This window comes from Solea senegalensis, linkage group LG20 (genome assembly GCF_019176455.1).
Source record: "Solea senegalensis isolate Sse05_10M linkage group LG20, IFAPA_SoseM_1, whole genome shotgun sequence".
NCBI classification, from domain to species: Eukaryota; Metazoa; Chordata; class Actinopteri; order Pleuronectiformes; family Soleidae; genus Solea; species Solea senegalensis.
The window spans coordinates 19,145,843-19,159,527 of record NC_058039.1 but is presented as its reverse complement, the minus strand read 5'-3'; the positions used below and the strand labels follow the sequence as shown (position 1 = coordinate 19,159,527).

The following is a 13,685-nucleotide window of genomic DNA, read 5'->3' as shown; positions in this document are numbered from 1 at the left end:
TTGTGCTGGTCTCGTCCCCCAGGAAGACTCCCAAATACCTCAGCCCACCTCTTTTCCAGGTGAGCTCTGCAGGCAGGGTGAGCTGGTCCCCCAGCCTCTCTCCCACCATCACAGCCTTGCTTTTTCCCCAGTTGACCTTGGCAGAAGATATAAAACCAAATAAATGAAGTGTCTATTGAAATCAGACCAGTATCACAACCCAATTCACTGGAAACCACCAAAACATCATGAATTAAAGTGACGTCTGGTCAGGTTGGATGATGGATACCATCACCTCTCTTAATCTGAGGGCCAGAGCTGCCACAGCAGCGACACAGGCCTCCAGTTCTTAATCAGCTGCAGTATTCCCTTTTTAGGTATCAGGGTGATGACAGCCCTCCTGCAACTGAGAGGGAGCTGTCCTCTTTGAAGACTGTCTGACACCACCTCAAGCAGGTCACCACCTATGATGGGCCAGAAAGACTTGTAGAAGTCAACAAGAAGACGTCAATACCTGGTGCTTTGCCACTCTGCAAAGACATCATTGCTTCGGAGCTCCTGTAGTGTTAAAACTGCCCCCAGCTCCGAGTTTGCTTTAGAGTTTTAGAGTTTACACATCTGGATTATCTGACCAAAGTGGTTTCTCTAGAAACCAACAGAAAACTTTTGCGTCCAGGTAAGTTAGTTATTACTAATACCCTTATGGAAAGTATTCCTCTGCATTTTGACCCATCCTAGAATTAGGAGCAGTGGGCTTCCACACTGAGCAGCGCCCGGGGAGCATTGGGGGTTGCTCAGGAGTACCCCTTTCGTGACCGGGTGGGGATTTGAACCAGTGACCTTCTGGTTACAAGTCAAGTTCCCTTTCCACTTGGCCACGGGCCGCCCAAGGTCCCTGTGTTCAGGTAAGGTCCACGTGTCCAGGTAACGTTCCTAACTGCCCCTCTTTTGACCACAAGGGCGTCATTGTTTTCAGTTAGTTCAGTTGTTTTCATTTGTCAACTACGAGGGCGGGGCTAATCTACCACCTACCAGCTGCTGAGTCCAGGCAGCAGAGAGGAGGAGCCAACCTACAGCACGCTGACATCATACAGTGACATCTTCATGTTCATTAGGTTAGTCAGAGAGAAGCTCTGCCTCCTGAACTGACACTGAGCTGGTTCTACAGGAGAGGAGGAGCCTGGCTACATGTGTCCACTGGGTGGCAGGAGTGTCTCACTGACCTGCAGTGTTTAAGTGTTTGTGTAGTTCTCATGTTTTTATCGATATTTTTGACATAATGGAAAAAAAAACTGTATTTACTTTTTCAAACATTAGAAATAAACTGACTTTAATCAAGTTTTCAGTCAAATCAATAGAGACACCTCATGCTGATGACGTGCGTGTGTGTGTCTCTCTGGGTGTGTGTGTCTGGGTGTGAGTGTGTGTGTTTCAGGGTGCGAGTCTGGGTGTGATTGTATGTGTGTCTGGGTGTGTCTGTTAAAGGTGCAGGTAACGTTAGTGTTCGCTCTCACTGAAACTCTTGAACCTTCCTCATGGATCCTCTGACGCTGCTGCTGCTGCTGCTGATCACTGTGATCGGTAATAAATCATTTATATTGTTGCTAAACATGGTTATAATGTTTAGATTTATATAACTATGTTTTAATGAAGCTATTCTAATGTTTGAATGTGTGTATTTGAGCTCTAGAATCAGGTTAAACTCGACTGTAAACTCACATATTTTCTCTGAAACAGACTTTTGACTTTTGAGTATGTGTGTATATATATATATATGTATATATATATATATATATATATATATATAGATATATATATATATATATAGATAGATAGATAGATAGATGGATTAATGTATATATATACGCACACACTACAAGTCACAAATTTGGACCCACTTCCTCATTCTAGTAAATGGAAAGGTGTGTCCAAACCTTTGAGTGCTAGTGTATATGTTACTTTTCGAATGTATGACCCATCCTAACCTGACACACCTGTCCGCTCTCAGGACGCTGCGTGGGGCAGGAAATCCTGCCCGAAGGTCCGGTGGACGCGGTTCTGGGGTCGGACGTTGTGATTCTGACGACGCTGGTGAACAAGCCGGACTACGTCTTCATTATCTGGAACTACAACGACGGCCACGAGCAGATCCACGTCGCCACCGTGGGTTCGACGGGGCTGAAAGTGAACAAACCGTATGAAGGACGGGTGTCTGTGAACGAAACCAACGGTTACCTGAGCCTGCGGAAGCTGAAACCCGAGGACAGCGGCGACTACAGCATCACCATCGTGTCCATGGACGGAGCGACGAAGACCGCAGAGATCGAGCTGCGGGTCCTGGGTGAGTGTGAGCCTCTCAAAGTGAAAACATCTTTTACTTTAACATTGTGATGTTTGCAGCACACGTTTTCAAAATGAGGTTTGGTTTAATCGTCAGCATCGAGCTGCTTAGTGGCGCCAAAAGACTCAGGAAAAGGCGGGTTCGCGTTGTTCTGAGACACAAACTGCCACGCGCACAAATAGCAGGTCCTTGCATGAAACATACCTGTTAACCTGTACCCTGTTACCTGTTACCTGTTAACAGGTTAACCTGTTACCTGTTTACCTGCGATAACAGATACAACTTAACATCTGGGGCCACACCGTTGTGGTTAGCACACTCGCCTTGCAGCGAGAAGACCTGGGTTCGAGCCCCGGTCGGAACAAGGGCCTTTCTGCATGGAGTTTGCATGTTCTCCCCGTGTGTGCGTGGGTTCTCTCCAGGTTCTCCGGCTTCCTCCCACAGTCCAAAAACATGTGGGGATTAGGTGAATTGGACACTCTAAATTGACCGTAGGAGTGAGTGTGAGAGTGAATGGTTGTTTGTCTCTATCTGTGTGTGTGGCCCTGCGATGGACTGGCCAACTGTCCAGGGTGTACCCCGCCTATTGGCCGATGCAGCACCCCCCGCGACCCTCTGGTGGAGGATAAAGCAGTAGATGATGATTGACTGAACTTAACATCTGTAAATAACCAATAACAGATACAACTAAATATCTGTAAATAACAGATACAACTAAATATCTGCGTGTGTGTGTCTGTGTGTGTCCTGTCAACATCTGCATGAATGTTGCTTTTTCCCCAACATTCCTTTAGATTCCCCTCCATTGGCCACACCCATTTCCTGCCAGAGATTAAACAGGTCAAAGGTCACCATGGTGATCTAAGGAAAAGTAAATATCATGTATATGTGTGACAAGATGAAATAATGAGGGTTAACAAAGGTTAAGTTGTGAATGACATCACTGTATCCTGTGGTGGTTTGTATGATGTCACAGGTCAGGTGACTCTGCCTGCTGCTCCGTGTTCAGTAAACACTGCAGAGAAAAACGGGTCCGACTGGTTCTACAGTTAGTGTGTGAGCAGGTTTATGTTCACTGCTTCATTTCATCATCACACGTCCACTGTGTGTGTGTGTGGTCAGATCACTTTGACTGATTTAAAATATGAAGCTGTGGAGTTTAGGTTTAGTCAAGATTAGCTCATTGTGGTTGTCATGACGACAGCCTGCTTTCTGTTGTTTTAGTTCTCTGTGTGTCACATAAAGGAGGAGTTCAAATTCATGATGATGATTCATCATCCATGGAACATGAATTTCAACATAAGTGTCTCTCCAGAGCCGGTGTCCAACGTCGTCATCAAGTCCAACATTCCCGAGGCCATAGAACACAACAGCACCGTGGTCCTCACCTGCTCCGCCCGCGGCTCCTTCCTCACCTTCTCCTGGTTCCACAGCGACGCAACGCTCGTTGCAGATGGCAAACGCATCACTATCAAAAATGTACATTTTTAAATTGACCTTTTTCATTCTGGGCTTTGATGTCCATGAGCTCACTGTGTGTCCTGTCCTCAGGAGGACACGTCCAGCACGCTGACCATCGATGCCGTTCTCAGGTCTGATCTCACTGCTCCTATTTCCTGCACAGCTGCCAATAAGCTGGAGAAAGAGAAGAGCGCCCCCTTCAAACTCACAGTCCACTGTATGTACTGCACCCACATTGCTGCTGCTGACTCCTCCCACATAGGAAGTGCCATGTCTGTTGTTGGTTAGCATAGTTAGCATGGACAGGTACTGAGACTCACACGTGTTACCATGGTAACAGCTTTCCCCCTGTGAACAGACATGTGACCCTAACCTAAACCTGGAATCTAACTAGACCAGGCTCTAACCTAAACCTGGAGCCTAACTAGACCAGGCTCTAACCTAAACCTGGAACCTAACTAGTTCACCACTGATTCGACTTGATCGCTTCCTGTGACGGTACTCTGACCAGTCAGTGGCCGACAGTCTAACCAATCATCACGTAGTTACCTACTCAGCACACTTTTGGAACCTCGCTGGTGCAGGTACTAAAAATAGTACCTGGTACCAAGTTACTATGCTAGTGGCAATGCTACTTAAACCGTGGCGAGGCGAGGCGAGTGTAATCACAGCAGATTTCATATAAACCCTTTAACTCTTGTTTCTAATAATTGATACATTTATTGATTTAGGTTTGTTCTGATCAGCTAATCCACTAAATGATATAAGCCCAGGTTCACACTCAAGTCATGAATGAACACAGGTGTGTTTACTTAGTGGTGTGTGCGTGCGTGCGTGTGTTCATACACAGCAGCTCACACACTTACACACCTTCATCGTGACTTAGCTGAAACCACATGGACCACTGCTTCACTTATTGATTAGTCACACATTTAACTCAAACTGTTTCTTTGTAAACTCTCTCTATAAACTCTTACATATACTGTATACATATACTGGAAAATGTATATACATATATACACAGTATATACTGTGTATATATAATTATAATAATTAGTATTTTTTGAATGTGCTGCTCCGCAGACGGTCCAGACAAAGTCACCCTCAGTCCTGTGAAGGTGCCTCAGTTCATCAGAGCCGGCTCCAACTTCAACCTTTCATGCTACGCTCCTTCCAGCCCACCTGCCACCTTCACATGGTTCCACAACCAGAAAGTGATGGAGGTGGCTGGTCCGGTCCTCTCGCTGAAGGACATCCAAGCTCATGGTTTAGGGAAGACGATGGACGAATACACCTGCAGAGCCACAAACGCCAAAACCCAGCGCATCACTGCTTCTGCTGGAGTTTCCTTTGCTGTGATGGGTGAGTTGTTATGGAGATGCTGTGTTATGAACAGTCAGAAGGTTATAGATGGTATCATATATGACAGGTTATAGATGGTATCATATATGACAGGTTATAGATGGTATCACAACAACAGGTTATAGATGGTATCATATATCACAGGTTATAGATGGTATCATATACGACAGGTTATAGATGCTATCATATATCGTTGGTAGATGATATATATATCACAGGTAGATGCCATCATATATGGTAGATGCTATCATATACACAGGTTATAGATGGTATCATATATCACAGGTTATAGATGCTATCATATATCATAGGTTATAGATGATATCATATATCACAGGTCACATATCACAGGTTATAGGTAGATATCATATATCACAGGTTATAGGTGATATCATATATCACAGGTTATAAGTATCATATCATAGATATATCATATACATATAGATGGTAACATATATCACAGGTTATAGATGATATCATATATCGCAGGTTATAGGTGATATCATATATCACAAGTTATAGGTGATATCATATATCACAGGTTATAGGTGATATCATATCACAGGTTATAGATGCTATCATATATCACAGGTTATAGATGCTATCATGTATGACAGGTTATAGATGGTAACATATGTCACAGGTGATATCATATATCACAGGTTATAGGTGATGTAAATGTTCTAACACATAGAGGCTAACACATATAATATGTTTTTACAAAGACACTGACATTCATGGAGCCATGCCCCCCAAACCCATTGTGTGTGTGTGTGTGTGTGTGTGGGAGAGAGAGAGAGGGGGAAACCTGCTGAACGATGGTTTCACATTCTGCCCTGAAGAGGTTTTAAACTATACATATAGAAGACATTTACAAATGTCACACATTTATTAAGGAACAGGTGTGTCACAGGTGTGTCACAGGTGTGTCACAGGTGTGTCACAGGTGTCTCACAGGTGTGTCACAGGTGTCTCACAGGTGTCTCACAGGTGCATCAGTGTCTCCCACAGGTGTGTTACAGGTGTCTCACAGGTGTCTCAAGGTGTGTTCCCACAGGTGTGTCTGGGTGCACAGGTAAGTGTCTCACAGGTGTGTCACAGTGTCTCACAGCACAGGTGGTAACAGGTGCCAGTCTCATGGTGTCTCACAGGTGCATCGAGGTGTCTCACAGGTGTGTTACAGGTGTCTCACAGGTGGTGTCTCCACCCACAGGTGTCACAGGTGTCTCTACAGGTGTGTCACAGGTGCTGCCGGGTGTCTCACAGGTGTGTTACAGGTGTCTCACAGGTGTGTTACAGGTGTGTCACAGGTGTCTCACAGGTGTGTCACAGGTGTCTCACAGGTGTCTCACAGGTATATCACAGGTGTGGCACAGGGTTGTCACAGAGTGTGTGTGGATCTCCACCTAGATTTTATCAGGAATGTCTCAGCAGCAGGGGGCTCATTGCACAGATCAAGAATCAGACAGTTGAAAGTGTAAAATAATAGTAATGAAAGTATGTTTTTTAGCTGACCTCTCTCTTTGTGGTCAGATGCTATCTCCGGGACTAAAATCACAGGTCCGACTTCCATCCTCATCGCCGGCAACAGTTCAGCCAATCTCAGTTGCCAGGCAACGGCTGGTGCCGTGAAGACCAGGACGTGGCTGAAGGATGGTAAAGCTCTGTCACTCAGTGGCCGCCTGGTGTTTTCTGACGACAAGAGCTCGCTGATGATCAACCCGCTGCAGAAAGAAGACAGCGGCGAGTACAAGTGTCAGCTGACCAACCCGGTCAACAGTGACGAAGCTTCCTTCAAGATGGAGGTCAACTGTGAGTGCTTTGTTTTGTTTATGTTAACATTGTTGTTTTCTTCTGCTGAATCAATCACCTTCATCTTCTGTGTCTAGTTGGTCCTGATCCAGCAACGGTGGCGGGCGAAGACGCCGTCGAGGTCAACGACAAAGTGACACTCACTTGCTCAGCGCTGTCTGCCCCGCCCGCCAACTTCACATGGAAGTTTAACGGCACAGTGACTGATGTCAAAACAGCACAGTACACCATCGAGAAGGCGTTATACAAGAACAGCGGAACGTACACGTGTGAGGCGTACAACGCCATCACGGGAAAGACCACCATGTCCAACCACAAACTGTCCGTTAAAGGTGAGCCCCGCCTTAAAAGGTTCATAAACATCTCAACAGTACTGTCGTCCACGTGTCCTGACTGTTGTCCATGTGTCCTGACTGTTGTCTATGTGTCCTGACTGTTGTCCACGTGTCCTGACTGTCCTCTGTTGTAGAGGAGGGAGCATTGGATGAAGGACTGTCAGACGGAGCCATCGCTGGAATCGTCATCGCTGTCCTTGTAGCTCTTGGTGCTGCCATTGGTTTGACCATGTACTGTCGACAGAAAGTACCGTAAGTATTCTGAACCAACCAATCCAAGCATGAAGCTTTTATTTTGAAAGCTACAGTGTTGTGTTTAGGTGTGGACGAACAGAAATTTCGACTTTTATTGTGAAAGATGCAGTGTTGTGTTTTTTGTGTGGACGAACAGAAACTTAGACTTTTATTGTGAAAGATGCAGTGTTGTGTTCAGGTGTGGACGAACAGAAACTTAGACTTTTATTTTGAAAGATGCAGTGTTGTGTTTAGGTGTGAACGAACAGAACCTTAGAATTTTATTGTGAAAGATGCAGTGTTGCGCTTTGGTGTGGACGAGCAGAAACTTATGTGGACGAACAGAAACGTAGACTTTTATTCTGAAAGATGCAGTGTTGTGTTTGGGTGTGGACGTAACAGAAACTTAGACTTTATGTGAAAGATGCAGTGTTGCTTTTAGGTGTGGACGAACAGAAACTTAGACTTTACGTGAAAGATGCAGTGTTGTGTTTAGGTGTGGACGAACATAAGCTTGGACTTTTATTGTGAAAGACGCAGTGTTGTGTTTAGGTGTGGACAAACAGAAACTTAGACTTTTATTGTGAAAGATGCAGTGTTGTGTTCAGGTGTGGACGAACAGAAACTTAGACTTTTATTTTGAAAGCTGCAGTGTTGTGTTTAGGTGTGCACACACTGAAGATCAGATTTTTATCTATATTTTCTTCTTCATTGGTTCTTATCAGTTACAACTTCCTGTTTGCCCTCGTCAGCACTGCTGTGAGCTGTTGTGTGGGTGGAGCCTGGTTTAAATTTACAAACTTTAAAAATAAAAAATGTGTTCACTCCCCAGTGTTGTCTGAAGATAAAACCAGTTTTGTACCTTGTCTCTCTCTCTCGCTCACTTACACACACACGCGCGCACGCACACAAATGCACACACACAGAACCTTGTTACCAGGTTTCAGTCTGACTACATTCCTCACACTCAAGTAGGAGGAGCTTGTTTTTTTACTGTTTTGTTTTCAGTATAAAACATTATTTCATAAAAACATTTACATCACAGTGTGTGTGTGTGTGTGAGAGATGTTTTCATGTCTCATTTCATAGACCCTTATTATGACGGTTTGTCAGTGAACGCCTCACGAGTTTGACTGCTTCATGTAACACAAGTGTTTTAGAAACACACACACACACAGGGTGAGGCCTGTGGAATGTCACTGTCATGTCTGCACTCGCCCTCTGCACCTCTCTCTCTCTCTCTTTGTTACTGTAATGCTCGATCACCCTGTGACACAATGACATGCTCTTCAGAATAAAACAGGAGGAGGAGGTGGGGCTTAACACAGTATCACCCCTGAAAAACACAGGAAGTAACTGGACTCTACAGGTCACTTCAATGTCACACAATCTACAGATCTAATAATACACTGATCTAATAATTCACAGACCTAATAATCCACAGATCTAATAATCCTCAGAACTAATGATCCACAGATCTAATAATCCTCAGATCTAATGATCCACAGATCTAATAATCCACAGATGTTATAATCTACAGGTCTAATGATCTACAGGTCTATTTATCTACAGGTCTAATTATCTACAGATCTTGTGATCTACAGATCTATAAATCTACAGAAATATAAATCTACACATCTAATAATCCACAGATGTTATAATCTACATATCTAATAATCCACTGATACAAATTAACTAAAAATCCATAGATCTAATAATCCACAGATCTAATAATCCACAGATCTAATAATCTACAGATCTAATAATCCACATATCTAATAATTTACAGATCTAATAATCCTCAGATCTAATAATTCACATATCTAATAATTTACAGATCTAATAATCCACAGATCTAATGATCTACAGATCTTCACAGTCTGCTGGTCCATCACAATCGTCTTGGGCCCCTCTGATCTAATCCATAGCTGTTAACTCCAGATTATGTTTGACATGTCTCTTGGATCATTTACCTGCAGGATGATCTCATCTTCATTTTAGTTTATTAAATGTGATACAGATTATACCATTTTTAACTGTTTCTCTGTTTTTCAGGGTGGAGTCTCCGTATTAGAGACATCTTTGCTGGTGAGTCTCCTCTGTCGCTGCACAGCAGATTTAAACTTCAGAACAGATTTAAACTTCACAGCAGATTTAAATTTAAGTACATATTTAAACTTCACAGCAGATTTAAACTTCAGAACAGATTTAAACTTCAGAATAGATTTAAATTTAAGAACAGATTTAAACTTAAGTACAGATCTAAACTTCACAGCAGATCTAAACTTCACAGCAGATGTAAACTTCAGAACAGATTTAAATTTAAGAACGGATTTAAACTTAAGTACAGATTTAAACTTCACAGCAGATTTAAACTTCGGAACAGATTTAAACTTCACAGCAGATTTACACTTCAGAACAGATTTACACTTCAGAACAGATTTACACTTCAGAACAGATTTAAACTTAAGTACAGATTTAAATTTCAGAACATATTTAAATTTAAGAACAGATTTAAACTTCAGAACATATTTAAATTTAAGAATAGATTTAAACTTCACAGCAGGGATACATTTCAGAACAGATTTTAACGTCACAGCAGATTTAAATTGAAGAACAGATTTAAACTTCACAGCAGATTTAAATTTCAGAACAGATTTGAACTTCATAACAGATTTAAACTTCACAGCAGATTTAAATTCAAGAACAGATTTAAACTTCACAGCAGATTTAAATTTCAGAACAGATGTGGACTTCATAACAGATTTAAATTTCAGAACAGATGTGGACTTCATAACAGATTTAAACTTCACAGCAGATTTAAACTTCAGAACAGATTTTAACTTTACAGCAGATTTAAATTTCAGAACAGATTTAAACTTCACAGCAGATTTAAACTTCAGAACAGATTTATACTTCACAGCAGATTTAAATTCAAGAACAGATTTAAACTTCAGAACAGATTTAAACTTCACAGCAGATTTAAATTTCAGAACAGATTTAAATTTCATAACAGATTTAAATTTCAGAACAGATTTAAACTTCACCGCAGATTTAAATTTCATAACAGATTTAAACTTCACAGCAGATTTGAACTTCATAACATATTTAAACTTCACAGCAGATTTAAACTTCGAACAGATTTTAACTTCACAGCAGATTTAAACTTCAGAACAGATTTAAACTTCACAGCAGATCTAAACTTCAGAACACAGTTAAACTTCACAGCAGATTTAAACTTCACAGCAGATTTAAACTTAACAGCAGATTTAAATTTCAGAACAGATTTAAACTTCACAGCAGATTCATAACAGATTTTCAACTTCACAGCAGATTTAAATTTCAGAACAGATTTAAACTTCACAGCAGATTTAAACATTAGAACAGATTTAAACTTCACAGCAGATTTAAATTTCAGAACACATTTGAACTACACAACAGATTTGAACTTCCAGATTTTCTCAGAAGATTTAAATTTCAGAACAGATTTAAACTTCACAGCAGATTTAAACTTCAGAACATATTTAATCTTCAGAACAGATTTGATCTTCAGAACATATTTAAACTTCACAGCAGATTTAAACTTCAGAATAGATTTAAACTTCAGAATAGATTTAAACTTCAGAGCAGATTTAAGCTTTAGAACAGATTTAAACTTCAGAACAGATTTAAACTTCCCAGCGGATTTAAACTTCACAGCAGATTTAAATTTCAGAACTGATTTGAACTTCATAACAGATTTGAACTTCACAGCAGATTTAAACTTCACAGCAGATTTAAACTTCACAGCAGATTTAAGCTTCAGAGCAGATTTAAACTTCACAGCAGATTTAAGCTTCAGAACAGATTTAAACTTCAGGATCGCTCAGATTTTCGTTGTTTAGTCGTATGTTAAAGATTAACTAAACCAGGTTCACACTAGTGTATAGCTAGTAATTGTATTTTCTGATTGGCTGAAAGATAGCTGTATGAATGAATGATGCAGAGCAGTCTGCCTTCATCCATTCATAGATTACTAATTCATGTGCCGTGATTTTGATCATGTGTTTTGTTACATTTTGACAGTATTGTGACAACATCTTTTTCTTGTCTTTCTTCAGGACACATACATTCATGTTTATTTCCCATCATCCATCTGTGCAACACAGAAGGGTGTGTCCATGGATCAGCTGGTTTGCAGTGACAACCTTGATGGACTGGCTTTCACCAAATGTCTCTGTCTCTCTAACAAGGACGGTGGAAACATGTTTGAACTTTTGACTGTTTTCACACACAGAGACACACACACACACACACACACACACTCTCTCACACTCACACACACTCTCACACACACACACTCACACTAAATGATTGTTTTTGGGATTATGTCAGTGTGTGTATTGGGTGGCTGGGATTCTTTACCTGACACATTCACAGTCAGTGAAGTTAACGTTGACTGTGTCTCTGTCTTACATTTGTCTCCTCTTCACTTTGACACCAACGCATTTCTTTTATTTTCCTTCCTTCCGTCATGATAAAAGTGTTATTTTTTAATGACAGGTGAGACATGTCTCACATTTCTCTCATGTCTCACATGTCTGTTGTTGTGCTTATAGTTTAGTGTGTGTTTGTGATCTCATGTCTCACATGTCTCTCATGTCTGTTGTTGTGTTTTTTTGTTAGTGTGTGTTTGTGATCTCACATTTCTCTCATGTCTGTTGTTGTGTTTCTTTGTTACTGTGTTGTGATCTCGCATGTTTCACATTTCTCTCATGTCTCTCATGTCTGTTGTTGTGTTTCTTTGTTAGTGTGTTGTGATCTCACATGTCTCTCATTTCTCTCATGTCTCTCATGTCTGTTGTTGTGTTTCTTCATAGTGTGTTGTGATCTCATGTCTCATTTCTCTCATGTCTCTCATGTCTGTTGTTGTGTTTCTTTGTTAGTGTGTTGTGATTTCACATGTCTCTCATTTCTCTCATGTCTGTTGTGTGTTTCTTTGTTAGTGTGTTGTGATCTCACATGTCTCACATGTCTCTCATGTCTGTTGTCATGTTTCTTTGTTAGTGTGTTGTGATCTCACATGTCTCTCATGTCTCATGTCTCATGTCTCTCATGTCTGTTGTTGTGTTTTTTTGTTAGTGTGTGTTTGTGATCTCACATTTCTCTCATGTCTGTTGTTGTGTTTCTTTGTTACTGTGTTGTGATCTCACATGTCTCTCATTTCTCTCATGTCTCTCATGTCTGTTGTTGTGTTTCTTTGTTAGTGTGTTGTGATCTCACATGTCTCTCATGTCTGTTGTCATGTTTCTTTGTTAGTGTGTTGTGATCTCACATGTCATCGTGCACTGATCTCCAGTCAGAAAAGTATTTATTTTGTTGAAGATCGTTGTGTTTTTTTTTCTGACGTGTCAACACTCTCTTTTGTCGCCATGGAAACTGGTTTTAAGATGGCAGCTCACAGTGAGGGCTGAGTAACATGCTCTCAGTCACTGGTCAGTAACACAATCGCTGTGAGAAGAGATTTTATTTCTCAGAATTATTTTTACTGATTTTTTGTTGTGTAGCTTAGTTTTGTTATTGTTTACAAGAAATAAATAAAAAGTGAATCACATGAAAAAGATGTGATGACAAAAAGACAAAGATATGTTTTTACTGGCAAAGGTCTGAGCATCTTCAAGCAGCCAATCACAGAGGAGGAAGTGTCTGTTACACACACTCACACAGGGGTTTTTAGATAACTGGCAAAACTTATGGGGGAAACCTGGTCTCATGAGGAGAGACGGCGTCCATCCCACTTTGGATGGAGCAGCTCTCATATCTAGCAGCTTAGGACAATTTATTAGAAACCCATGACAATCCAGAGTTGAGACCAGGACACAGAGTTGCAGTCTTTCATGCTTCTCTGTGCTTCTTTTCGAGCAGTCACCTATTAAAAACCCCATAGAGACTGTGTCTGTCCCTCGACCTACTAAAGTAAAAACTAAAGTAAATAAAGTAAATAAATCAATAACAAACAGAAGAGGAGTTAGACATTCTAACTTAATAAAGATTAATACCAACAATAAAATAGAGTCAAATAATACTACTTTTAAATGTGGACTATTAAATATAAGGTTTCAATAAATGATCTTATCTCTGACAATTTTATTGATTTATTCTGTGTAACTGAAACTTGGTTA

The 13,685-nt window shown here is 41.0% G+C and overlaps 1 protein-coding gene across 2 annotated transcripts; it reads left to right on the top strand.

Moving 5' to 3' along the window:
- The first annotated feature begins 1,447 nt into the window (after positions 1-1,447).
- On the top strand, positions 1,448-12,514 carry LOC122786709 (carcinoembryonic antigen-related cell adhesion molecule 1-like). Of its 2 annotated transcripts, XM_044053185.1 has the most exons (11): positions 1,448-1,560; positions 1,988-2,320; positions 3,636-3,799; positions 3,872-3,998; positions 4,865-5,143; positions 6,677-6,955; positions 7,033-7,287; positions 7,425-7,542; positions 8,818-8,893; positions 9,580-9,612; positions 11,625-12,514. In XM_044053185.1, exons 1-11 carry the CDS (start codon positions 1,515-1,517, stop codon positions 11,871-11,873), a joined length of 1,959 nt encoding a protein of 652 aa, XP_043909120.1. In that variant the 5' UTR covers positions 1,448-1,514; the 3' UTR covers positions 11,874-12,514. The 2 variants fall into 2 exon arrangements, with proteins under 2 accessions (XP_043909120.1, XP_043909121.1); XM_044053186.1 differs by lacking the exon at positions 8,818-8,893 and having other exon boundaries at positions 1,451-1,560.
- The last annotated feature ends 1,171 nt before the right edge of the window (positions 12,515-13,685 follow it).

What these genes read in the sequence shown, in the direction of transcription:
- LOC122786709 (XM_044053185.1), top strand. Translation starts at nt 1,515, where the DNA reads ATGGATCCTCTGACGCTGCTGCTGCTGCTGCTGATCACTGTGATCG. An exon ending in GATCGAGCTGCGGGTCCTGG is followed by an intron (nt 2,321 to 3,635) that starts GTGAGTGTGAGC and finishes GTGTCTCTCCAG; the next exon opens with AGCCGGTGTCCAACGTCGTC. An exon ending in CTTCAAGATGGAGGTCAACT is followed by an intron (nt 6,956 to 7,032) that starts GTGAGTGCTTTG and finishes TTCTGTGTCTAG; the next exon opens with TTGGTCCTGATCCAGCAACG.